Consider the following 26,293-nt stretch of genomic DNA (forward strand, 5'->3'; position numbering starts at 1 on the left):
TGTCTCCAATACATGAGCTTTGGGGGGAAGGGGGCATGTCATATCCAAACCACAACAACATACATGGTTTCACTTCTTAGATGTTAAACACCGTCCAGTGGCCCCTAATTCTTTACAATAGCAGCAAGCAGGGATAACAAACTCTTCCAGCAGGCTAAATCTGACATCACGTCCCTTTAACTTGATGGACACAGAGGTATTTTTTTAAAGCGGAATTTGAATGCTTTTTGCTTATCCACGGTCCCATTTCCCTGCAGCTGCCACAGATTTGTTCATTTCCTTGAATCATGGAAGATGGTTTGTGATTTATACATCTTGCCTTTGTAATCTCTCATTCTATTTCCTTCCTCATAAGATCACCATTTTAGCAAATGTAAGATCTTTTAAGAGAGGAAAAGAAATTATCATAGCATTCCTCTCCTTTTCCCCTCCCAGATCAAGAGCTCCTTCCTGGCTAGCTAGGATCCTTCAAGATTAAGAAGCAATTTTATAGTTCTTGCCGCTTTTTGCACCTCCAAGCTCCAGAGGGCGACAAAACCCTGGGCTGTTCATTGGCGTTCCATAAAGGCCGCTCCCGACGTGACGTCTTTACGTAGACGTTGGGGGCGGGGCCGCTGTACGCGGTGACTGGCGGCGCACTGGCGGCAGCTGGAGGCGTAATAGTTCGGGTCGTGAGCTTGGAGAAGTTCCGAGGCGGCGGTGGCACCGGCGGCGACTTCGACAGCAGGAGCGGGCCGCGGGCTTGTCGCTCACCATGCCGACGGTGGAGGAGCTTTACCGCAACTATGGCATCCTAGCCGATGCCACGGAGCAAGTGGGCCAGGTGAGTCCCGGAGCGGCCTGCAGGGCCCGGAGCTCCGAGGCCTCTCTACAGCGCCGCCCGCCGCGCACCCCGGGCCAGGCGGGGCTGTCGCTGTGCTGCCGCGGGCTCCCAGCCGCGCTGGGCTGTTTCGTCGGGCTGGACACTCTGGTAGTATAGACTCCAGCTTCCCCCGGGAGAACGGTCCCCCGGGTACCAGGCTTCACTACCGCCCTCAACCAGCCTTTTCTCCCCGTGGCGATTCCTAACTCAGCCCCTTCAGGCTCAGGTTAATTCTCTTCGCCCTGTAGAGATTCCTCTTCTCTCTTTCTCCTTCGTTTCGGTAGAACTTAGTTATTCAAAGATTAGGCTTAAAGTTTTCAAGAGATCAAAAAATAATCTTTTTGGAGGCAAAAGTTTCTATTACTTTAGGGAAAGTGCTTGAGAGATCAAAGGTTGTAAAAAACAGATAAGGGCCCTTTTCCTGCACACTTGAACGAGGACGCGAGGATTCATTTACTCATTACCTGTTTTGAGTGCCTATCGCGCACCAGGTGATGTGCAGGGCGCTGTAGGTGCAAATGGAAAAGATTTGTGCTCTCCCGGGAGGTGCATCTAGTGAGGGGGACTGGTGACACATAAGTAAATAGGAAAGATTTTATTTTGTTTTGTTTTAAATGAAGAAAGTAATACAGAACTGTGCAATGGCAATGTCTTGAGAGGGGAAGGATGCAGCTCTTAATAGAGTCTTCTGGCAAGCACTTTCTGCTGTGTTTGTCCCAGACACGTGGTTTAGTTTTCAACTACTGTAGAACATTGATCTGTTGACAAGTAGTCGGGTGGGTGTATTCTTGAGAACAAGGTTCAGGTTGCCCTGGAGGTAAACTTGATTGTTTAGAAATCCCATTCTATATGTTTTCAGTGCTTAGAAGCTTCTGTGCCTCTGCTTACACATCTCATAAGAGTAGAAAGCGGATACCATCTTAGATAGTCTATATTAAAGCATTGACAGTACTCCTCCTGTCCTTTTCTTGGATGTGTGTAGATCAAGTACAGTGTCTTCCTAAGCAAAAAATAATAATAATAAATTTATGTTGGGACCTTATTATAACTTAACCTAGAATTATGACTATACCAATTTCAAGTGCCAGATGATTTTCCTTCCCTACTTATTTCCATTTTAGTAGGGAATTTCACTGTTACCTGTAAGAACTGTTTACTGACACTATTGTAAATGTATGGAGAGTATGTTAGGTTAGTTCTGAAGGAGTTTTCTGCCCATTAAGACAAAATGGGGAAAACTATGGTTATGGTTTCAATTTGTTGTTCCTAGTAAGAACTAGCACTGAAGAATTCTCAATCATTGTATAATTTGTCTTCTGATTGAGTTGGGGAAGATTGTAGCAAATTAAGCTGCCTAAATTTGACTTTGTTGCACATCAGCAAGAGGGGATAAGTTGGAAACTAGAACAGTGATTCTCACCTGCTTTGCAAATTGTGTTTTCCTGAAGAGACATATGTGGAATCTTATTTGGAAAACTTTGAAACTGTATGCAAAGAGATGTCTCATCCCTCACCCTCATTTCTGGTGGAGTAGAAGTTATTTAACTCCCTACTGGGAGTGTATTAGGGCAAGTGGAAACTAAGTTGTAATTTATATATGTACAGATTGAGTATCCATTATCTGAAATTCCTGGGACCAGAAGTGTTTCAGATTTAATATTTTTTCAGATTTTGGAATATTTGCATAGCCTGTATAGGTAAAGCATCCCAAATCCAAAGTGCTCCACAGTCTAAACTGTTTAAGCACCAACATGACCTGTACTATGAGAAATTGAGATTTGCCGAGATTTTCCTGTTAGGGCATCTTTAATTACAAAAGCTTGAGATTGAGCTTGAGCTGACTCCAAGAGAGCAACAATGTCTTTCATAAAGCAAAAAATTGCTATTTAGGAAGAGCGTATAAGGGCCAGAAATTTCTGGAAAAGGGAAAAGGGACATAAATTTTTCCAGACCTTAATGAAGCCCATGATTTCATTTATTCAGTACATTTTTTGAGCACCTGCCATGTACTAGCACTAGAATATAGCTTGTTTTCCTGTAAACAATGGGTAGTCAGTGCTTTCATGACGCCATAGTAACAACCGTAGAGCAACTACTTAAGGTTAAAAAAATCTTGAAGTGTAGTGGAAGTGTAGTGATTTGCCATCAGTTCATTGAATTCTGGGAGAATTGAAGCTACCCAAACTGTAATGCCTACTAACTCTGCGCTGATGTATAATACTTCTTTCCTTTTAAAGAAAGTACCTAAAACTGTTCACCAAAAAAGATAGTGAGTTTCAGGATATTGGTTGTAATTTTAACTAACAAAGGCAGGAGCAGATTTAATGGAGAAGACACCATTAAATATTTGAATTTAGGAGATTTACAATCCAGACTTAAGTTTTCTGGCAATTCCTATCTGGCACTTTACTGAGACTGTATTTGAGTTTGTCATTCTCTAACTTCCTTCTGGCTTTTTTGATTTTCAGCCTTTCTGGCTGCCAGAGAGGTGAGCACAAAGATTGCTCAGATTGCTGCCACCCTTTGCCACACTATTGTCAACATTTCTTTTAGAGTGTGCCCTCAAAATATATAAGGAAAGTACAAGTCCTCTGAGATTTCATCAAGCAGATCATATCTTTATCTTTTTGAACCTTCTTAGCACTGTGTTTGTATTTATTAATAGTACTTTAGATTTGTATATTTTATTTCAGTGTGGACTTCTCTTATTCCTTTACTAAGTTATATTCTGGAGATTGAGTTAAATCTATTTGTTTATTTATTTTTGCTTCTCTCTTTGCACCTACCTTGCCCTCCAGTAGACATTTCTTTCTCAAAGTTGAAGAAATGCATACAAAGAAGGAACAGATAGATATATATACCAAAAAAATGTACAAGGATTCTGATGAATGACAAAGGGAACTTTTACTTTCTAGACATACACAGGAACATATATCTTCTAATAAGCCTGTCGCAAATGGTAAATTCTAAGGGAATATTAATAACCAAAACCTTCTAGTTTCTCTTATCATATTTCTTTTTTTTTTTTTTTTTTTTGCTTCTATGTTCCCTTTACTCAGCCTCCCCCCACATCTGTTGATTGTCTTCAGTTCTGCCTCCTTTGCTGTGCTCCTATTTCTCTCTAACCATTTCCCACTGGCCATAATAAAGCAAGGTGTGGTCCACCATTATTTTAAATTTTGTTATAAATATTTGTGAATTTACTTAATTTTTAAATTTAGATACTTAATTTTGTATTGTCAAAAATCTGAAAAGTTTAAGAAAACATACCAGATACCTGTTAAAGGGATTGGCGGTGAAGCTGATCTGAGATTAGATCTATATAATGCCTAACCCTTCCTTTTTCCTCTTGGTCTCCTACCCATTGAATACATTGGCTCTTCATATAGAGCAGTGTGGGCTTTATTGACTTTAATTTCATGAATACCGCCCTTTCAGTGGCTTTATTTTGTATGATTAAGCTAAAGTACAGACCAGGTTCATAAGTACTCTAAAATATGTGGAAGTATTAACAGCCTGTATTATCATCACATACAAACTGGATTTACTGAGTTTAAGACAGAAGGTGGTAATGTAGCTTAAACATTTTCTTTTTATGTCATACTTAAGAAATGTATTTGTTGAAACTCCATCCTTCTCTAAAAGAATGTTTTATGTCAGAGAGGCTGCATCATGGACCTAAGTATGGCTTTACCTGGCACATCACCTACCTCTTATGCCTATTGGATGTGTTTTAAGTCACTACCATGAATTTTTTTGTAGAGAGAGATAACGAATGTGTGTGTCTTGTGTTTTCTAGAGAAGGAGGAGGGAAGGAAGGCATACAAAAATTGTGGATCCAACTGTACCTTACTTTTTACTTAAAAGTATCTTAGAGGTTTCTTTTAAGTTTCTATTTTTAGGTATTAAAAATATGCCAATGTATGCAGCTTGAGAAATGTATTAAAGTGTTTACAATTTCAACTTGTTGGGATCACAGATTTATCTGTCTAAATGAAATATACCATTGTGTTAGAATGGGAAAAATAATCAGTACTGTATGTTATTTGGAATATTTTCTTGTAGTAACATTCTACCTGTCACTAAGTCACTGTGATTACTTAGAATTTCAATTTCATTTGTTTCCTACTTTGAGTAACACAAGTAATAACTACTGTACCTTAAATTCTGTTTAGTTAAAAAAAAAAAAAAGTTTTCCCTATATAGTGTTGTAGAAAATTACTCCAAGAACTGACAAGAAAGAGCACACTTTATTTTGCATCATATTAAGGGTAATTGCTTGAAGTCTTTATTAGTAATAGTCACTAAATTATTTGATGAAACTAAGACCCACTGATGGTAGAAACTTTGAATTCTGGTTTGAATGTGTTGAAATGTATTAAATTTCCAAAGGTCCTACTGTATTTGCAAGGCTGTGTCCCAGTTGAAGTGTCTGCATGGAGCCTATATTTAGGGCTTAAATTTTACCTTTGAAGGTCCTAGATCTGATAAGTGCTTTCCCCTTTTTTTGTTAAATAAGATCCTAGAACATAAATTTGAAACAGTCCAATTAAAGAAGATTGGTGTTAGGCCAAGTTCTTGACTATAGAGCCCAGCATAACTGTGTTTGGGTCCTGGATCTGCTCAACTTGCTGCATGGCCCTGGACAAATTATTTCACTTCTGTGAGCCTTGATTTTCTCACCAGAAAATAAAAATACCTGTCATGAGGAATGTAGACAAGGTATCACTGTCCCTGGTAGACTTTCATTGAATCCTGCCAATGATTCCTTTTTATTTGATTCCAAGTTTTTTTCATTGGCCGGGGGAAGGTTTGCTGTAAGCAATTTTTTCATATAATTTTAGATAATATAAGGTATTTCTTCACATTACTTTAAAAGTAAAGCTTTAAATTTGAATAGAAATTTTAGATTTGTGGTTCTCTGCAAAATGTAGGGATGTCAGAACTGTTCAAGACTGATTTTATGAAATCTGACTAGAAGCTGTGCGGTGAACCACAGGAATGTGAAATGGCAGAAAAATAAGCTATGATATTTTGAACCTTTGCACTGAAAAATATGTAATTTACTTTTTAAGTAATAACTCCTGAAGACTGATGTTATGTCTGCATTTCATGAGGAAGCTAAATGTTTTTCACAGAAATTTCTTATTTAGGAATTGGTGTTCTGTTTAATGTGTTGATAACTTTACATTTTACTTTCTTTTTTTCCATTCAACAGAATATTGTCCATGGAAAAAAAATAGTTATAAAATATTTTGCTGACTCTACAGTTTACTGGATATTTGTTAATCATTCCTCTCTTGATGGCATGATGTAAGCTCATATGACTAAAGCACTTAGTGCATTCCTTATGCAGTATAAATGCACACTAAATTGTGTGTGACATTTGCTATCAAGATTATAATTCTTAAGGACATTTTTCATTTATTAAAAATTTTATTCAGATGTCACACAAAAGATACATGTATGGTCTTATTCTGTATTTATCACTGTTACTTACCAGCTTGACCAATGTCATTTAATAAGAGGACTGGTTTGGAGGCAGCTGTGTAACAAGGATTAGGAACTTGTTGAGTATTCCCATTTAGAGCACTTAAGAATTCTTTTTAAAAGAAACAAATGACTTGAATGTGTTATTCTACTATGTAACTTTAGACTCTGATTCCAAATTTGGCTGGATTTATAGAATAAGTTGTTACTATCATATCCTAAAAGATAAAGCAAAATTAAACTGTTCTTCCTAACCTTCCTGAAATTGCTTAATTTCAGAAATGTATTTCTTCTACCTTCTTCAAAGTGCTAATGGAAATAGGGGTAATTTTTAAATTAATGTAAATGATTAAATGTAACGCAATTCTTTGAGAATTCTGTGGTGTTCATTACCATTTTTAAGCATCACACAGTCACAAATCTAGAGTTAATGATCTCTAAAATGAAAAAATGTTAGTATATTAACAATCTTATTTGCTTTTTCCACTTAAAATTGGAATTATCTTTGTCTCTTCCCTAATTAAAATAAAATCGGGGTATGGGTGAAGAAGCAACAAGGTGGAAAAATAGGTGTCTGATATAAGCAGTAAAATTCCAAAAATAAGTCTTATTTCTTAGCTTCTAAAAATTTAAAGCAGACCTGAACATGTTTGTTAAAGTTGTATTTAGATTCACATTCTTCAAAATTATGCTTCTTTTCTGCTGCATTCTTTCTTTCAGCATAAAGATGCCTATCAAGTGATATTGGATGGCGTGAAAGGCGGTACAAAGGAAAAACGATTAGCAGCTCAGTTTATTCCTAAATTCTTTAAGCATTTTCCAGAATTGGCTGATTCTGCTATCAATGCACAGTTAGACCTCTGTGAGGATGAAGATGTATCAGTAAGTTTATGACTGACACTTTTCAACAATCTTTCAAATGTTTTTATATTGGAATAATAAAATCATAGTTATCATATCAGTGCATAATAAAATATCACAGCATTTCCTGGTATTGCACCATATCTAGGCTTAAATCTACATTTAAGAAAATGTATTAGTTCTTTTACCACCTTTTGTTGTGAAAAATACGTAGAATCACAAAATGATTTGTTTTTTGTGTTCATTACTCACTACTAAAAATGGTTTGTGGCTCACATCTTTCTCATATATTGTTATTCATTGTGCTATAAAATTAGACTGTTAGTTAATACAGTTTTAACACCCTTATATGTTTTGCATGGCAGAAAAATAATTGGCCAATGTAATAATTATATATGATTACTAGAATAAGAAGAAATTATTTCTCCCTGGAATAGAATTAACTGTTAGCATTTCTGGCTGTTGATGAAAGGTTTCTAAGAATTTTCAAGTATTATCTCCTGGCTTTCCAAATGAAATCAATGAATCAAACATTTCATATAAATGAATATAAACCCTGGATGTAAACCCTGTGTGATTTTTTTTTTTTTTTAAACGTTAAACCTAATAAGTTAAAATCAGTATTTGGAATTAATCATAACCATAAGTGCTGTATTAAGTAGTCAGTACTGAAAATTCTAAAATAGAGTTCCTGAGTATGACATTGCCACAGAAGCTGTTTAAAGACTGTATTATATGTCCAAAGGTAGTTAAAACCAAACAGTTGTATATAAACATTTGCGATCTCAAATCTGCCTACACCAATCTCAGGTATTATATTTAACATCCTTTCCACTACATTTTGGTGACATATTCTGTAAAATTTGGATATTAATTTGAAGCAGATTTGTTAAAAGCACAGTGCTCATACCTGTCATTTCCAGCTCCTCAAAAGATTAAGACAGGAAAACTGAAGTTCTCCCAGAACTTGCTAGCATGGACAATGTAGTGACACCTATCCGTAAAAAGAAAAGAAAAAATTGGAGCAAAGTATTTTTTAAACACTAAAAATCTCATTTCTTATGTTTTAATAACTTTTCTTAACATGGTTTCTCTGTGGTATTAGTTTTCTTAAAAAGCTGAATTTGTTGTTTTTAATGATGACAGCCTTTGATTAATTTTCTGTTTGAAATCATGCCCAGATTCGACGCCAAGCAATTAAAGAGCTGCCTCAGTTTGCCACTGGAGAAAATCTTCCCCGAGTGGCAGATATACTAACCCAACTTTTGCAGACAGGTAAGAAATTTTATTATTACCTTTTTGTATAACTTCTCTCTGAAATAGTGTCTATTTGGATGGGGTGCCAAAGATCCTACTGCAGAAGTTAAACTTTTTCAGTAATTTGAAACTTAATGACTTCTGATTATGTAATTTTTATTTTGTTGTGTTTGGAGGGGTATTGGGGGTTGAACGCAGGGCCTCACTTAGAAAACTCTGTATCACTGGGCTATATATATATGCCCTGCCTCTGATTTTGTAATTCTTGGTGTTTTGTTTTTAGTTTTGTTTTCAGGGGTGTAAAGACTGAATTCTCTTGGGAATTTTGATGCATCATCATCATCGTAATTTTACCCCCAGTTTCCTGTAGTTCAATAATTGTACCATCTTTACATAAAAGTTTCCTAGGTATGCTGGATCAGGTTCTCTGTCCTTATAAGGAAATGTGTCTTTTTGGTACTTGAGAAAATTGCTTAGATATAAGTTTGCTGATAATGTAATCTGTGAAAAGCTATGTTGAATATTAAGTTTAGAAATGAAACAAATGGTATTTAAGATTTATTTTATATTCACTGCACTATTTTTTCTCTATCCAGATGACTCTGCAGAATTTAACTTAGTAAACAATGCCCTGTTAAGTATATTTAAGATGGATGCAAAAGGTAAGGCCAGTTCTTATTCTGAATTGTGTTTGATAGTTTAAGAAATAAGTTTGGTTAAGGACAAAGTTTGGAGTTCACCCAGAGATTTATTTCATAAAAACTGTAGGTATTCTTAAAAAAGCAAAACGAAAGCAAAAAATACTTTAAGTCAAGATGTTTGTGACTAGAAAATTACAATAGAAATAGTTACAGGGGCTGGGGTTGTGGCTCAGTGGTAGAGTGCTTGCCTTGCACATGCAGGGCCCTGGGTTCAATCCTCAGCACCACATAAAAATAAAAAATTAAATAAAGGTATTGTGTCCAACTAAAATTGAATACTAAAAAAAAAGAAAGTTGCAAAAACAAATCATACTTCTCCTTCAGAATTCTGTTGGAAAAAAACTTATTTTGCACTTTATAGAAATTCTTCTGAAATATCTGGGATTTATTATTAATGATAAAAAGGGAAAGTCATGCTCAAGCTGATTCTAGCCAAGAACAAAATGTGTGATTACTTCTGTATTGGGTCTATAGACATTTTAAACCAACTTTTAGCCAGTATTGATGATATTCATGATATTTATCTTGTTTGAAAAGAAATGCTATACATTGAGTTACATTTATAACTTCTTTACAGTATACATTGACTTGCTGCAGATAACTATTTTCTTTTACAGGAACTTTAGGTGGCTTATTTAGCCAAATACTTCAAGGAGAGGACATTGTTAGAGAACGAGCTATTAAATTCCTATCTACCAAACTCAAGACTTTACCAGATGAAGTCCTAACAAAGGAAGTAGAGGAGCTTATCCTAACTGAATCCAAAAAGGTAAGCTGCTGTCATCATTTAATAGAAATTCTCTAAAGCAATATAACAATTACCAAATTGGCAGTATTTGCCAGTGCTGTATGTAGCTTGAGAAAAATGATACATCCCATTAGAACCACCACAGAACTCCCAAGTTTCTTTTATATGGTATTTAGCATTTGGCCACTCATAATGATAAAGTAGTGAATTAATTTAAAGGGATGTAATCATATTTAAATCCTTTCTGGTATTGTCCTCAAAACTTATGTGTCTTTTAGGACTCTGTTTAGATCACCTCCTTTAGGAAACTCCCTGATTCCTACCTCTTTCTCCCCTTCAGGTATTCTGCACCATTTCAAAATGAAGTATATCATTATGTTGTCACCTGGAAATGATCTGTTTTTTCATCCTACCCTATGGCACTGTAAACTCTTCCAAGAGGGTAAAACCATGCCTATGTGTCTGTGTTCCCAACATCTAGTGTAGTTACAGATGCTAAAATTGGCAAGGTTTGTCAGAATTAACTTTTCACTCATTTTAAAGTGCCAAAGTTTGGGAACAATTTACATTTCCTAATATGTTCAAGAAGTTTCAAAAGTTTCTCTATAATAGCACCACTTTCTTGCTGTTAAAATTTCTTCCTTGAACAAGGCATGACTTTCCTGGGAATACCTTGAATATTTTACCTATTCCCATCTAATAAGTCATGATGCAAGAGTATGTCATGATTGCAAACTCCTTTGGTCGGTAAATACAAAGGGTTAGACCCAATGATATGAGAAGAGAGCCTTTTTGTATGTATTTTTTCTTAGCCACTCTTTTTAATGCCACAGGCATTTTGTATATCTGTTTACATTCTGGATGTGTATCTTGTGCTTTGTAGGTAACCAAGTAAAATTTCCTAAGAATGAATTTTTGTCCCCTTGGAGAGTGCATGGTTTACTCTGAAGCCAAAAGTTGTCTTTTCATCAATATTTTAGAAGGAATAATATCAAACTGACTTTAGTAACTGAAATAAATTTGCCATTCTTTCATGAAGTTTTGATCTTTCCTGCCCATTCCAGTGATAAAAATATTGTTATTCTGAATTGTCTTTTTCCAGGTCTTGGAAGATGTGACTGGTGAAGAATTTGTTCTGTTCATGAAAATACTATCTGGGTTAAAAAGCTTACAGACAGTGAGTGGAAGACAGCAACTAGTAGAGCTTGTGGCTGAACAGGCCGACCTAGAACAGACCTTCAACCCCTCAGATCCTGACTGTGTGGACAGGCTCTTACAGTGCACGCGGCAAGCAGTACCCCTCTTCTCTGTGAGCTCTTTGTTTTATATAACTCATATTTTGATTATTATGTATCGATATTCACTTGAAATACTCTTCTCAGACTTTTCCATAAAAGTATTCATAACACACTGGGGTGAATAGAGAGTCTAGAGTGGGGTTTGTGAGAAAAAAAATGCAGGAAGAAATTTCATTAAAGCCTTGCTTTTAAGTCATGCAGATTTTGCATTCTGTCTCTAGCTTTGTGTTTTCCCTGGCCATCAGTTTTCTGGGTTATGTATATCTTAGTTTGAAACACCCAGGTTTAAGGATCTTTCCTTTTGAGAATTATGTAGTCTGAAAATGCAACACTAACCCTCCTGAATTTGACTTCAGATTGATTTGCTTCTTTGATGGAAGAGTTCAGAGGGTTGTAGATGTCGCAGTGTTCCAGGTGCCTGCAATGAAGTGTACAAGTCTGCTGATGTTATTTCTGGGGTGCCCTGGGGCATGCATTATATCTTACTTTTAGTTGTAGTATTTGATGCCATGGTGCTTAGTTAACACTTTTGAAGCACATTCTACTGTAATATTTGAGAAAGTATTTCTTTCTTTTTTTTTGACAACTCGATATTCTTTGGATTTTTTTATACAGAAAAATGTTCATTCCACAAGATTTGTGACTTATTTCTGTGAGCAAGTTCTCCCTAACCTCAGTACCTTGACTACCCCTGTGGAGGGTCTCGATATACAGTTAGAGGTAAGAAAAAATTCCTGTTTTCTGCACTGAAAAGACAAAAATATACCCTTGTATTATAACAAAATTGTAACCACTAACTTAGATATAATTTCTAAGGGAGTAATTTAAATGTCTGGTAATGGCTAGCCAGTAAATTCCTGGGCTAGGATTAATTGCATAGAAATGATTTATGGGTTCAATTGTAGTTTGCTGCAATGGAAAAGCACTGCCTATAGATTACATTATAGTCCTTGGAATCCTTAACATTTTTAAATAACATATAACAGTTTCTATTGCTAGCCATAACTTACAGAACCAGATTTAAACTCAATTAACAAAATATCCTTAACCCCTAATCAATGGAATTAACTATTTTCCTGCCTTTCTATCTTAACTGTAATATACATAATTTTTTTCACAGCATCTGTAATACTTTATACTTATTTATCTCTCTCTCCCTATATGTAATCTAATTCACTTCTGCATCCCCAGAATCTAGTAAAGATTCTGATTCTGAAGAGCACCTAATGACTCTTGAGTTGGATAGAAATGTGGAAGTGGAAGTGCCATTTCCTTCTTAGGCTTCTGGGACAACAAAGTTTCACTATGCACAGATGTCCTGGGCTAGGCTCATCAGGTTGGGACTAATGAAGGAAGGGATGAACATTTAGAATATTGACGATTACCAGTATTTTGAGTTACTATCTGGAGACAAAGTTTAATAGTAAAAGAAGCCCACCTTAAATGCTAGTAAATAATTCTTTGCTGTTAAAAGTTCTAAGTGTCTTTTTATAGTACAAGTTAAGTTAGTTAACATGTTTATTTTTACATTTAATTAGCTCTGTCATTTACCTATAACAGAAAGTGTCTGTTATTCGTTTCTGTATTCTCACAGATACATTAGGAATCATGAGATCTTGTTTTAGAGATCTCTGCCATTCACATGCACTCTTACCAAGTCACATTATTTCTGGCCTTCCACTTTACTCAACAGTAAAAAGTAGGGCTGCATTTCTAAGATTTTTTTCCCAGTTCAAACATAAGGATTCTGTAAAAGCATAATAGAAAATAAAGAAAGTCTTAAACAGTTATCTAGGATTATTCTCATTTTATAGTCCTCACTCAAAAAATAATATTTTTTGTTTTAGGTATTAAAATTGTTGGCAGAAATGAGTTCATTTTGTGGTGACATGGAGAAGCTAGAAACAAATTTAAGAAAACTATTTGATAAGTTATTGGTAAGAACTTTTTCCTTTTGGTATAATCAGTATATATCTTTAAAGATTGATTTAGTATTAATTAATGACAGAGAACCAGCTTTTGACATTTAGATTAAGTAATAATTTTCTCAATTAATAGTTAGTCAGGCGAACATTGTCTACTTTTTTAAAAAGTCTGTTTTCATCTTGGTATTTCTTCTGTTGTTAATGCTTTGCATAGTGCCACACAAAATTTAGATAGCAGATCTTTCTCTTGTTCCATATCAAAATGTCTATGTCTGTGTGAAAGAAATTAGCAACTCTTCCAATTGTGCCAAACAGTCTTAAAACTAAAGTTAGCATTGCAGAGGATCATTTTTTCCAGGCCACCAGCTAGTAGCCTCCTGCGGCAAAGTAGCTTTAGCAACCAGGAAATAAAGTCTGTCATTTAAGTTGTAATTGTAGAGAAAATAGGCCATCTGATAAAATCATTATCAGCATAACTGAGTGATTTTCTTGTTTGACGGAAGCAGTTGTATAACTGGCATGATGATTAGCCGCAGGCCCTTGGCATGAATTGAGTCATCCACCATCTGCTGTTCTTCCAGACCTGCAATACCTATTGGAGTGTAATAGCACTGATATTGAATACCTTTGGTCAGATTTTCAATATAAAGATAATCAATACCTAAAATAGAATGGGCTCGTATTCTCAAAAAAATTTTGGTGTCATTAAGAGGATCAACTTTTAATCTCAACTCAGATTGAATTCTGACTCTTAACTTTAATAATACCTTTGTTTGTGTAAGTCCTAATGTTAGCTACTTGAATTTTCTTTATTACTAATAACAGCTGTAACAGGTTAATAAGGAAAACTGACCTGCTAGAACATTGATCCAAATTTCTATTTTTGGTAGTTTCTAATGCTCCATATTTTAAAAGTATGCCTTTTAGTTACGTGAATATTTATTTATAATTAGAATGTTTAGAGAAGATTGCAAACATCTCTGTACTTCCGTCTCCTAGGAATATATGCCTCTTCCTCCAGAAGAAGCAGAAAATGGGGAGAATGCTGGTAATGAAGAACCCAAGCTGCAGTTCAGTTATGTGGAATGTTTGTTGTACAGTTTTCATCAGTTGGGCCGAAAACTTCCAGATTTCTTAACAGCCAAACTGAATGCAGAAAAGCTCAAAGATTTCAAAATCAGGTGATATATGATTGAGGCGGTTCAGTCCTTGGCAAAGGTGATGGCTATCTTTAAGCTCCCTGGGTTTTGTTTTTGTTCTACAAGAACATTCTCTCCACCCTTCTTTACACAGTGGAACAGTGGAGAGTCTAAAAAATAGTCATGTATGTAAACATACGATAGATGTGGCATAACAATCCACTGGGGAAATGAACTTTTAAAAAAAAAATGGACTCTGGCTCTTCTGATTTGCTTAATTATTTTGGGCAGGCTCCATAACCTGTTTAACCCCCTAAATTTTTCTCATCTATTATATTTGAGTGATGTAGTATCTACCTATCTCATAGAGATGTGTGAATTTAATGAGACAGTAAATGTAAAGATTTTAGCAAATGCCTGGCACATAGTTAGGAGCAGTGCTAAAAAATTCAATATAAGTAGTTTTCATCAAGAAGTTTGTTTTGGATCATTCTGTTAACAAAATTCACGTCTTTAAATTTTGAATGTTGAGCCACAGTGTCACCTTTACTGTCCTCTATTGTGCCTGAGGGACTGATTTAATACTTAATGGAATCTTGGATTAGAAACAGGCAACTTAAGAAATTATTCTTTAATTTATTGGTCATATGCCATTTTCTGCACTTAGTATCAATTTGCTACAGTTGAAGATTGTTTAAGAGCAAAATTGGAATGATGAATTGCTAATTAAATACTTTTTCATTTAGGCTGCAATACTTTGCACGGGGCTTACAGGTTTATATTAGACAACTTCGCTTGGCTCTTCAGGGTAAAACAGGCGAGGCCTTAAAAACAGAAGAGGTAAGAATTTTGGTTCATGTCTCATAAACTGCTAATTCCATAAACACACTGTATAGGTACGTAGATTTCGGTTTCCCTAATCTTGCCTAATTTAATCAGTCTTCATCCTAGTCCTATTGAAATACTTGAAACTTTAATTACGTCTTCCTATAACTTAAAATGATTTCTTCTAAAGCAACTCTTATGTGCATCTATCCCTTAAATATTTTCAAAAAAAAAAATGTGGACAACATTTTAAAAACGTTCAAACCTGTTGAGGGAATATGAGATTTATTTTCTTTGCCACCTGTATACTTTTGTAGAGTCAAGAAATAGGAATAAGCATTATCTAGATTTAAACCAAGGAATTCTGTAACTGTAGAAATTATTCCGAAAGAGAAATTTTAATTACTCTAGTTCTGTATCAGAATGCAATATATGCATAGAAGCTAGTGGCATTTTAATTTAAATTTGTTTTCTCTTTGCAGAATAAGATTAAAGTTGTTGCGTTGAAAATAACGAACAATATCAATGTTTTAATCAAGGTGAGTCTTTCTTTCCTTATCTAACCCTCCCAGCTAGCTAGAAAGACAGTGCAAAAGGTTTTCCGTGGTTTTTTTTAGGTCTGAAATGGTAGTGTTTAACAGATGCCATTTCTTCCTCATTATTTTGCCTTTTGAAACTGTATACTTTTTTAATACCAAGTGGCATTTTTTGCAGGTATCATAAAATCATATATTGCTTCACTTTATTTAAAGGTTTTGCAGAAGATAAGGGAAGCATGCAAATCTCCTTTGACCCAAAGCATTGCAGCAGATAGATTTAAACTCAGAAATTTCCATGACTATAAGTTCTAGTGGTCTGAATGCTGTTGGGCCCTTTGGATAGCCAGCAAAGTTACTTACTCTAGTGAGAAAGGACATGTGCTCTATAGCATATGAAATATCCTCCTGTGGTCTTTTTTTGTAAACTTGTCCATGTAATAAATTCAGAGCTTTTTGCACTGTGTGATAGGGTGCACCTTGCCCTCTATAGATCTGTTTGGCTTTCCCAAACATCTGCTGACATATTTGTAATAACCTAGAGAATGAAGAAGACTAGTTAGTGTGTTAGCTAATCTGGTAAAAATCCCAGGGAGTAATTATTTTTTCTCAAAAGAGAGAGGGAACATTTCAGAGAAAGTGAAAGTGTATTACACAGTGAGGAATGAGTACATTATTGCCAAATAGAAAGGTGATAAAGCATTAAGAATAAAAGAGGTAAAAAAATTAATTCACATCGCCAAAGGAAATTTTTAAAATAGTTACCATTATTACCACTCTTAAATATAGGTAACAGATTCACAGTAAATTCATTTATTTATTAAAATCTAAGATTTGATTTTATTTCAATAAGTGATACAAATCTATGTTGAAGATAGATGAAACGAAGAATATTTTAAATTTGACAAGTGCATGTGACATAATGCATGCCCATGAGAAAATTTCCTCTTCATGAAAACATAAGAGATCTAAAGATGACTGTAGTAAGATGTATGGAAAAGACAAGAATGGGATTAGCAACCTATGGTAGGATATCTTATCAGAAAATCCTGAATTATTTAAGTTGAGCAGGAATGTGTGACATGATTTTTTTGTGTGTTTGTTTTAGGGGAAGCACAGGAAAAACTGGTGTCCTTTGGACCACCCTTGGCATTTTTTATTGTCTTTTAATTTCTACTTAGTAGGCTATTCTTATTCTACCACTTTTCTTCACTCTATTTTCATGAATTCCCAAACTGTACTTCAGTTTCCTATTGTCATGTGAGATTTAAGATACTTAAATTAACCAATCAAACACAAATTAATGAGTGAAAGGAAGTCTAGTAGATAGAGGGAAGAGATAGGAGGGAAAAAGAGGAGGGAAAAGCAGGGATCATGAACTGAAGTCAGTTAATTTCTATGTATGTATGAGTATGTCACGATTTAACCCAGCTACTGTGTATAATCATAAAGCTCTAATAGGAGGGGGGGAGAGGGAGATTTTAAATTGAAGACTCTGCATGTGGCTCTTTTTCTAAGCTAAGAACATTACTTATATCCTAAGTCCGTCCAGCTAAGAAACCTTAAGTATTTTTTACTCAAAGTGTGTTTTATTGGCCAATTCACTATATTTATCCCATACACTAGACTTCAATTTCATGTAGTTGGAGGTGGTGATTATTACTCATTTTAAATGGGAAAAAAATGTTTACTTTTATTAAATATTACTTGTATCCAAAAAAGAATTAAAGTAAAGCTATTAAGAAGTTTTATGGGCTGAGGTTGTAACTCAGTGGTAGAGTGCTTCTCTAGCACATGTGAAGCACTGGGTTTGATCCTCAGTACCACATAAAAATAAATAAAATAAAGGTATTGTGTCCATCTACAACTAAAAAATATATAATGTGTTTAGCAATCCACTCATGGTTTCAAAAATAATGAGGCTGTTATTTTAGTTCTGAATTATTTTAACATTTAAATACAGCAAACGTTTTCATTTCTCCCATTATTGGTAACTTGGTATTTAAGTCATGATTTTTCCCTTATTGATAATTTATTTATAAATATTTAGAGGAGGAAAACATGATTAACCAGGATTTTAGTTTTGTTCTAATTTTGAGCCACTTAAAATTTGCAGAAGCAATACAGATTGCACCTTTGTGTTTTCCTAAATTGCACATTGGTGACTGCATTTATGCAAAAGAAAATATTTGTTGGCTTTGTTTATTAAAATTGATAAATACTAATGTTTTATCTGAATTTTGAAATGATACTTTAAAATTAGCTTCATTCTAAGTGATATGCACAAAATTACCTAGTGGGGTAATTGGTGTGATTTGGAAACAAAATATTCCCTGTTTAATTTCTGTCTTGCAGTTTTATCCTGGTCTCTATTTTAATCACCAGCACAGGAAGAATAAATCAAAGCTTCCTCCACTTAAACCTACCCCCCCATTTTTTTTTGGTAGTGGTTGTGCTGGGTATTGAACATTGGACCTCTCACAGCATTTAAGATGTGTCTACCTTCACCACAGCTTTCTGCTACCAATAGATACATTAAAAATTTTGTCTAATATTCTCTGCCCCCAGGATCTCTTCCACATTCCTCCTTCATATAAGAGCACAGTAACATTATCCTGGAAACCTGTACAGAAGGTTGAGATAGGGTAAGTAATATCTTTAGAAGGGATTTGAGTGTTATCAAAATCTGAGTTCACTTGTCACTTTACTATATAAAAGGGTACATTATATAGTTTGATGATTCTCAAGGTAATGTTAAAATATTACTATTAGCATAATTTCAAATACAAAATCTGATTCCAGTATTTGTAAAATAAAGTGGTAGAATACAATTTTGGAGACTTGCTTGTATTCCTATAGCATAATTAGATTTTTCTAAAACTCTTATAAAATGAGTTACTTGCGTATAAGTCTATACCCAGTTATGAATTTCAGATTATATTAGAACCTAATAAATGCCCTTTGACAATGTGTAATCAAGCCACAAATTAATCTGATGCTGTGGAGCATTATTTCCCTTTTTTATGATGGGATTATCCTCTTGAGTTTTACAGCAGATACGCTAAGTTTATAAACATATAGATAACTTCTAGCATAATAAAGTGTTTTTAATTATTGCTCTTCTAACTATTACAGGCAAAAGAGAGCTAACGAAGATACAACTTCAGGTTCACCACCCAAGAAATCTCCAGCAGGACCAAAAAGGGATGCCAGGCAGATTTATAACCCCCCCAGTGGGAAATATAGCAGCAATTTGGGCAACTTTAATTATGGTGAGCGTTTCCGTTTGGGTACAAGCAGTATGCAAGTTAGGCAGAAACTGGATTTTACTTAATTTTAATTAGTATTTCATATAGTATCATAGCTCTGTCAGGTGACTTTTCTGAGTTAGCTTGGGAACTAAAGTTGTAGGGAAAACAATTTCTCCCATTTCTTTCTAACTCATCTTTGTGGGCTCACTGAGTTGAGCATGCAACACTTAAGCACTTAAGAATGAAAAATATGCTTCATGTATTTAGAGGAACCAACAGAAATGAAAGAAATTTGGCACTAACCATCCAGTCCTTGCTTTCTCATATCGAGCTTCAAGGCAGAACATTCTGGGATTAGGGGTATAGATCAGTGGAAGAATACTTGCATTCTCCTTCAGGTATGAGTATAGCTTCTGCCAAACATGGGATTAATGACTTTTTTGGGGTCTTGTCTGCCTGTTTCTTTTTCAAAGGGAGAAGTCTTGAAAGTAGAATCAGGTATTTAAGCATTGTCTGATAAGAAATGCATATTCTATTGCAGTCTGTCCCTTTGCCCAGAGTGTGTCTTCCTGTCCATATTTCCCATATCTCCTTGGCTAGGAGAGCTTCCTACCAGTCCATTCTCTCCCAAGGCTGTGGAATCAGAAGTAAAGTTTCTCTTTCATTGGCTTCTTTCCTCATAGATCTTTTCTTTTAAAAGAATGGACAAAAATACGAGCTCAGCTCCTTATCTTGCTTAAGTAGACAAAGCAATACCAGCAACTGAACATGCTTGTGGTTGTTTTTGATTACCAATCAGAATTAATTTTGCAGTATTTATCATAAAGAATATATCCTGAACTATATACTTCTTGTTTCCAAGTGAGATAAGAGACTGAGAAAGAAACCCTTCTACTCCAGTCAACACTTGACGACAGTTTTAGGAAATATTTCAGAACTCTACTTTCACAACAATATGTAAATGTGCATCTTTTCACTTCTTATCTGAAAAATAAGAATATCAGAGCTCTTTATTATTGTACTAACTGGTGTCTTTACAAACAAGGTATTGGTTTCCACAAATTATTTTACCTTCCTAATACATTTTTAGTCAAATTATTTGTAAATATACACCCATGTTTCGTTTCCTTCCTGTACACATAGTTCCCTTTAGCCCAGAAGTGCTGAACATTCTATATTTTCTGACTTGTGTTCTTTGTCTTTAGCCTTTTTAGAATATACAATGTTTAATTTTAAGCCATGCATAGTGGTGCACATCTGTAATCCCAGCTACTGAGGAGATTGAAGCAGGAAAATCACAAGTTTGAGGCCAGCCTGAGCAGCTGTCTCAAAATATAAAAAAAGGCTGGAGGTATAGCTCTGTGGAGTACTTGGCTAACATGTGTGAGGCCCTGGGTTCAATTCCTAGTATGCAAAAAATAATAATAATAATTTTAATTGGAAGTAGTAGTTTTTAAAAGAAGTTAATATAAAGCTGGAAACCATTGAAAACACTGTGAAAATGCAGGCTTGTACTTTAGGATGCAGCCCTTCAAAACCAAGAAAATTTGATGAATTCCTACACTATAAAAATAGCTATATCATTCAACCAGTACTAAAAAAACTACATCAAATAATATCTTCATCCCAGTAGCTCAAGAGGCTGAGGCAGGAAGATCAAGAGTTCAAAACCAGACTCAGCAATTAAGTGAGGCCCTGTCTCACATTAAAACACAAAAATGGCTAGGGATGTGGCTCAGTGGTTATGGTATCAAAAAAATGTAATAATGCCTTTATACGGTATTTAATATACTCATTAGGTGTTTTTTCATATGAAAATTGGAAAGATTATTTAGTAGTCTTTAGCCAAAAAATTTTAAGTCTGTTAAGTGTGTTGATGTTGAAGAAGAAAACAAGAAAATGAAGATTTTATGAGCTGAAGGTATAGCTCAGTGAGTGCTGCAAGGTCCTAGGCACAATCCTTAGCACCACCAAAATGGAGGGGGGGCACACTTTAAACATGTACAATAAAAATAATAATAAATTCTTGAAGGTTTTATGAGTATGGTAGGAGGAAAATGTGCAGATATCTGCATTGATTGGCCCAAGTCTAAACATTAAAAACTGCAGGAGTTACAGCCCACTAAATGCTACTATCTCCCTGAATGTAGCCATTGTCACTACATCTTGTCCTCAGAACACCTCTGATTTTTTTTTTCAGAACTGATTACTGATAGGTTAAGATATTTTGCATACATGGCATACACTTTGAAGACCAGTAGGATTTTTTTGTTAATTTCATATTAAATATAGAAATTATTAGTTTCATTAATCATCTTGGGTAGTGACAGGCACCAAAATAAACTAAGAAGTATAGGTATCTTAACATTGTCACCTTGTATGTGTTCACTAGGGTAATAAACATGATGACATTTTTCAATGGTTTCTATGCCAATCCACATACAAAAAATGTTGGCTAAGCTGGGGAAAGAGCTATTTATTTTCTATCTCAATTGAATTATTTCCTTCTAGGGGGAAAAAGATAATCAAATCATCATCCTAATAAGTAATAATGGCAAAAAAAAAAAAAAGAAAAGAAAAACATGGTTGATTTAAAGGGTATTTTTCAAGCCATCAACATTGTGATTCAAAAAGTAAAACAGTCTCCTTATTGCTGCTAACAAGATTGCTGCAGTGAGTAAGTTTGAAAATTCAGTGAAGGGATTTGATCCTATTTCCATGTGATAAAAAGTCCACCCTTCCTGATAACTTCAGTCCATTTTCACTGGACTCTTGGGGAATATTTTTCTGGACTGTGAAAGTGACTAACCATTGGATGAAAGACTCTGTTCTACTGTGTGAAACAAGTAACTTGGATTTGTCAGCAAAATTATACCACTAATTCAAAACACACACACACACACGGCAAAATTTTAGTAAGTTCATATAGCTCATAAAACAATGAAAAGAACTCTGCATTTATACCCATGTTTTCATGAATACAGGTGCCTTTAATATTGTGTTCCAAACCAAAAACACTGCCTGTTTGTTACATTTGAAAGGAAATTTTTCAGTCTATCCTAGTTTTTAAAAATTGATTACAGACCAATGGCTTTGTTAATTCCATATTAAGTATCTTTAATAGTGATAAACACCAAAATAATAAAGAACTAATGAGTACAATTATTATAACCATGTCACCTTGAAACAACTTACTGGGTTTCATTTAATTTAGTAGGTATGAATGTATAAGGCACTTTGCTCTATATACATCATGCCATATATGCTTCAGTATGTTACCCTGATTTTAAGTATGAAATGAACTTGGAAATGGACTAGGAGAAAATCAAGTTTTGCTTTTAAAGGGCCTACTACTACTTTCCGAGGCACAAGCTGTATTTCTTCTGTTTGCTCTACCATGAAGTCCTGAGCAAGACCTAAACCCTTGTTCGCTTTTTCGTAGAGCAGAGAGGAGCCTTCAGGGGAAGTAGAGGTGGCCGAGGTTGGGGAACCCGAGGAAATCGTAGTCGAGGAAGACTCTACTGAGTAAGATATCACATTCTTCAGCATTGTCATGAGCTTAATATACTTAAATTCTACTACTCATTGGATTGCCGGGGATGTCCCTTTAAGGACTGCTGCCTTCAGCTAAAAACTTAATGTTCTTTATACCTTTGTATGTATGATCTACTTTTGTAATAGACCATGGTTATGTCCAAGGTAAAACCTCAATAATATTTTTGGATGCTTTGTCCACAATCTTGAATTGTTTTTCCAATATCATCATTATTCGGACTTCATATTGTGAATCTTTTTGCTTTTAAACATCTTGATAACTTGTTATTGAGAACTTTTGAGTCTAAAATGTAATGAAATTCAATTTTGTTCTGATATATGGTAAAGATCATCAGTTTTGAAAGGTTACTGATTTTCCTCTCCCCTCTTAGTTTTTTGCCCAATATATGGAGAAGAGTAATGGTCAATCTTAACATTTTTTCATTGTTTTTTTAATAAAGCTGCTAGGCAATGGTGCAGCATTTCCACCTACTACTGTCACAAACACAAAATACTTACCAGCTTTCTTAAAATGTAGAAATGATAATGCATTTTTAGGAGGAAGTAAGTTGCTTTGCACTGCTTACACTGTGCTCTTTCGTCTCCATATACTGGGATATAGCTTCTGAATATGGGCTCTTACTGTTCGAATAGAAATGTGTATGTATGATATACATACATACGTACATAAGCATATGTATGTGTATGTGTGTATATATATATATGCATGCCGTGAAACTTGAGTACACAAAAATCAATATTTTAAATTCCAGGAACGGGTAGTCTTTGACACGGTGATTATCCTTTTGAGGCTAAATCCACTATTCACTTGTTATCTAGGGTTTTACTTCCAGTAGAGAGGAATTTTGAGTCAATTGCACTTACATGATTATTGTTATTTAAAACTAAAAATAAAGGCTGTATATTCAAAGATAAAATGTGGAGATCCCTGTTGGTGAAATACAGCCAAATGTGATGTACATATAGATTTTCACAGGATGACATAGTATAATTTAGGATTTGGAGATTTAATAACCAGGGCTACCAAGGAAAAAATGAATTGATAACATAGTACCAATAAGTAAGGGATGCTCTCTTGGTTTGCTTTTGCCACTTTCAAGATTTTAACTTCTCAGGTTATTAACCAAATTATTGTATAAGTTAGGTAATAGAGAATCTTTAGGTTAAACAACAGATGGGAGGTTTGTGGAGTGTCTAATGTCATGGGCATTTTTAATAGCATAGACCCTTTGCTCTGCATTTGAATGTTTCATATATTTTTGTTCCACAGTTAATCTTCCCTTCCCAAGTTTGCTATTCAAATCAAATGCCACAATGACATTTCTAGTAGTTTAATGTATTTTTTGAGGAATAGTTTGTGATTCCAATGCAGGTGTCTTTGTTACCATTATTCTACACTGGGAAGAAAGCAAAACCCCTATGTTAGAATTACTGTACATGTTTATGAGGAAAGTATTTTTTAAAAGGCTAGAATGATACAAGTGAGCATTAAGAAGTTGGTCAGCTTAACTGTGGAATGGTGGCAATAATCTAAACATTCCAAAGACTGAGCTGAACCTAAGCTCCCATGGAATCTGAACAGACATAGGAACATGGAATTGCCATTTGAAAATTAACCAGCTAGTCTGGACCTCAGAGACAGATCAGCCAGTGGCCTAAAGCCATTTCAAGGACAAACTCTATTGGAAATACAGCTATATAAATTTGAACATTAAATGTACTTTTTCCTTCTCTTTTTTAAAGCATATTTGTAAACTCAAAGCTGAGGAGAAGTGACTTGACTTCAAGTTTTGATACTGAGTTGACTATGTTCCTTCCCTCACCACCTCATCGTTCTACTTCCCATTCCTAAGGCAATAGATCACAACTTAGGGTTGTTTTGTTGTTGTTGTTGTGTTGTTTTTCTTCATAACTTTGAAAAACTTCATGCCATGGATAGTTTTTCTTTTGCAAGACACCTGTTTATCACCTTGTTTAAATGTAAATGTTCCCTTATGCTTTTGAAATAAATTTCCTTTTGTAATTTTGTTTTGTGTCTTGATGTGTTATTAACATTTATTGATTGCTTCTTGTATATCAGGCAGTGTTTCAGACCTTGAAAATATAGACAATACTCTGCTATTTGAAGCCTTGATCAAACCTTGTAAGTCATCTCATTCGGATTCATTTTTATGCGCTCTGTATCTTCTGAAAACAAGGACTTGGTTCTTTTAAAGGAAGATGGAACTAATTTAACTATCAGTCTTCATTAAAAAGCCTTCCTAAAGTAGCACCAAGGATGGTTAGAAATGCTGGAAAGCTAGTATTTAAGTGGATCATGATAAAATAATTAAATTCTTAGTCCTCCAACTTTAAGTACCATTCACATACTCAAAACTGCCAACTTTTTATCTCCATTGTTTTTTGCCCAGAGTTTAAGCATCTCCTAATTGATCCCCCAGGTATTACACTTAATTCAGTTTTAAAAAGCAGAAAAGAAACATACCACTCCTCTACTTGAAGCTGTTCAATGGTTCTATTTAAACCTAAGGTTTAAATAGAATGAATTTTTATCATAAAATCAGAAGGTTGAAATTTGAGTGTACTTGAGACAGAAAACCCAGGAGTTGGATGTAGGTATGATCTTAGCTATTTACAAATTGGTCACAAGTATAGTTATTCCACAGAAACTACCCTGTATGAGTGTATGAACACTGCAAGACTTTGGATAATCAAACTTGGAGGATGACAATCATACCATCCTCAGGGCCATCCTGGTGTCTTTGAGTTAGAATTCTGGACTTACTGGACACTGGTTTCATCCATAGCAGTCCTCATGCTTCCACTGCCTGAAACCATTTGTCAAACTATTTCCAAATGAAATTGCTATATTTAGGTTTCCTCTGCCTCCCCTTTGAAAACCCTCTTCACTTTGCTCATAGATCTGGGAAGATACACATGTATAGCTCTTCCTGCCATAACCAGATTACCTCCCTGTCCACCATTTTCCCCACACCAATTCAAAACTGTTCTTAAGGACTGAACTGTGTAGAATGCTGCCAGTAATTTATTCCATTACTGTTGGGACATGCTATCTCACCTACCAAGAGGAGTCTGTTCCTATTCTTCCTTGGATTTAGGTTAGCCCTATTACTTTTTTTTAAAACCAAGAAAATGCAGAAGTGATGCCTTGCCAGTTCTGGGCCCAATCCTCAAGGAGCCTGGCAGCTTCCCCTTTCATTCTTTCAGATCCTGGGACACACTGTAAGAAGCCCATGTAACTAACCTGCCTGAGAGAGGCCCAGCCATCTCAACCCTCCAGAGAACACCGGACATGTGAATGGAGCCATTCTGGAACATTTTAGTCCCAGCCAAGTTCTTAGCTAAATGCAGCCTATGAGTGACCCTGACCAAGACCAGGAGGACCAAAAGAACCCACTAGCTGTTCAACCCATGAACTATGAAAAATAATCAGGTTCAAAGGCTTAAAATTTAGGCTTCTAAGGTTTCAGTCAGCTTACTATGAAGTAAAATATAACTAACAATTTAAACCAGAGTGTTACCTCTGGGGGATACTTAGTAGATATTTAGTCAAGTTTTTTCACTAAGGAATAAACAGAGATCCTTTGCAACTTTCAAGTAAATGGCCTTTATCTGAGAGAGGAAGTTAATCCAGAAAGATCATTTTGTTGATGTCCAATTCTTAGCTTCAAGAATTCTATAATTTATAATAGCAAATAAAGGACCTTTTTGCTAAAATATGTTGAAAGATCAAATCATATATTTATGAGCTTTCCTATATTTTTTCAATTAAGAAACCACAATGTGAAATCAATAAGCTATTTTGCCAGCTACCATCTTATAGT

At 35.0% G+C, this 26,293-nt stretch overlaps 1 protein-coding gene across 2 annotated transcripts; it reads left to right on the forward strand.

Annotated features, from left to right (window-relative positions):
- The first annotated feature begins 609 nt into the window (after positions 1–609).
- Positions 610–24,475, forward strand: Api5 (apoptosis inhibitor 5). Of its 2 annotated transcripts, none has more exons than XM_046456270.2 (14): positions 610–823; positions 7,073–7,234; positions 8,395–8,488; positions 9,067–9,132; positions 9,789–9,940; positions 11,022–11,228; positions 11,833–11,937; positions 13,065–13,154; positions 14,142–14,323; positions 15,028–15,121; positions 15,589–15,645; positions 18,211–18,287; positions 18,778–18,914; positions 22,336–24,475. In XM_046456270.2, exons 1-14 carry the CDS (start codon positions 755–757, stop codon positions 22,416–22,418), a joined length of 1,575 nt encoding a protein of 524 aa, XP_046312226.1. In that variant the 5' UTR covers positions 610–754; the 3' UTR covers positions 22,419–24,475. The 2 variants fall into 2 exon arrangements, with proteins under 2 accessions (XP_046312226.1, XP_046312232.1); XM_046456276.2 differs by having other exon boundaries at positions 611–823; positions 22,341–24,475.
- The last annotated feature ends 1,818 nt before the right edge of the window (positions 24,476–26,293 follow it).

The sequence above is a fragment of the Marmota monax genome, unplaced genomic scaffold, assembly GCF_021218885.2.
Source record: "Marmota monax isolate L192 unplaced genomic scaffold, Marmota_monax_Labrador192_F-V1.1 WCK01_AAM20220418_F8-fsc00047, whole genome shotgun sequence".
NCBI lineage: Eukaryota > Metazoa > Chordata > Mammalia > Rodentia > Sciuridae > Marmota > Marmota monax.

Excerpts from the sequence above, each read along its gene's own strand:
- Api5 (XM_046456270.2), top strand. The coding sequence starts at position 755 with ATGCCGACGGTGGAGGAGCTTTACCGCAACTATGGCATCCTAGCCGAT. Across the intron at positions 824-7,072 it reads CCACGGAGCAAGTGGGCCAG|CATAAAGATGCCTATCAAGT; the intron begins GTGAGTCCCGGA and ends TCTTTCTTTCAG. Across the intron at positions 18,288-18,777 it reads GTACAGAAGGTTGAGATAGG|GCAAAAGAGAGCTAACGAAG; the intron begins GTAAGTAATATC and ends TAACTATTACAG.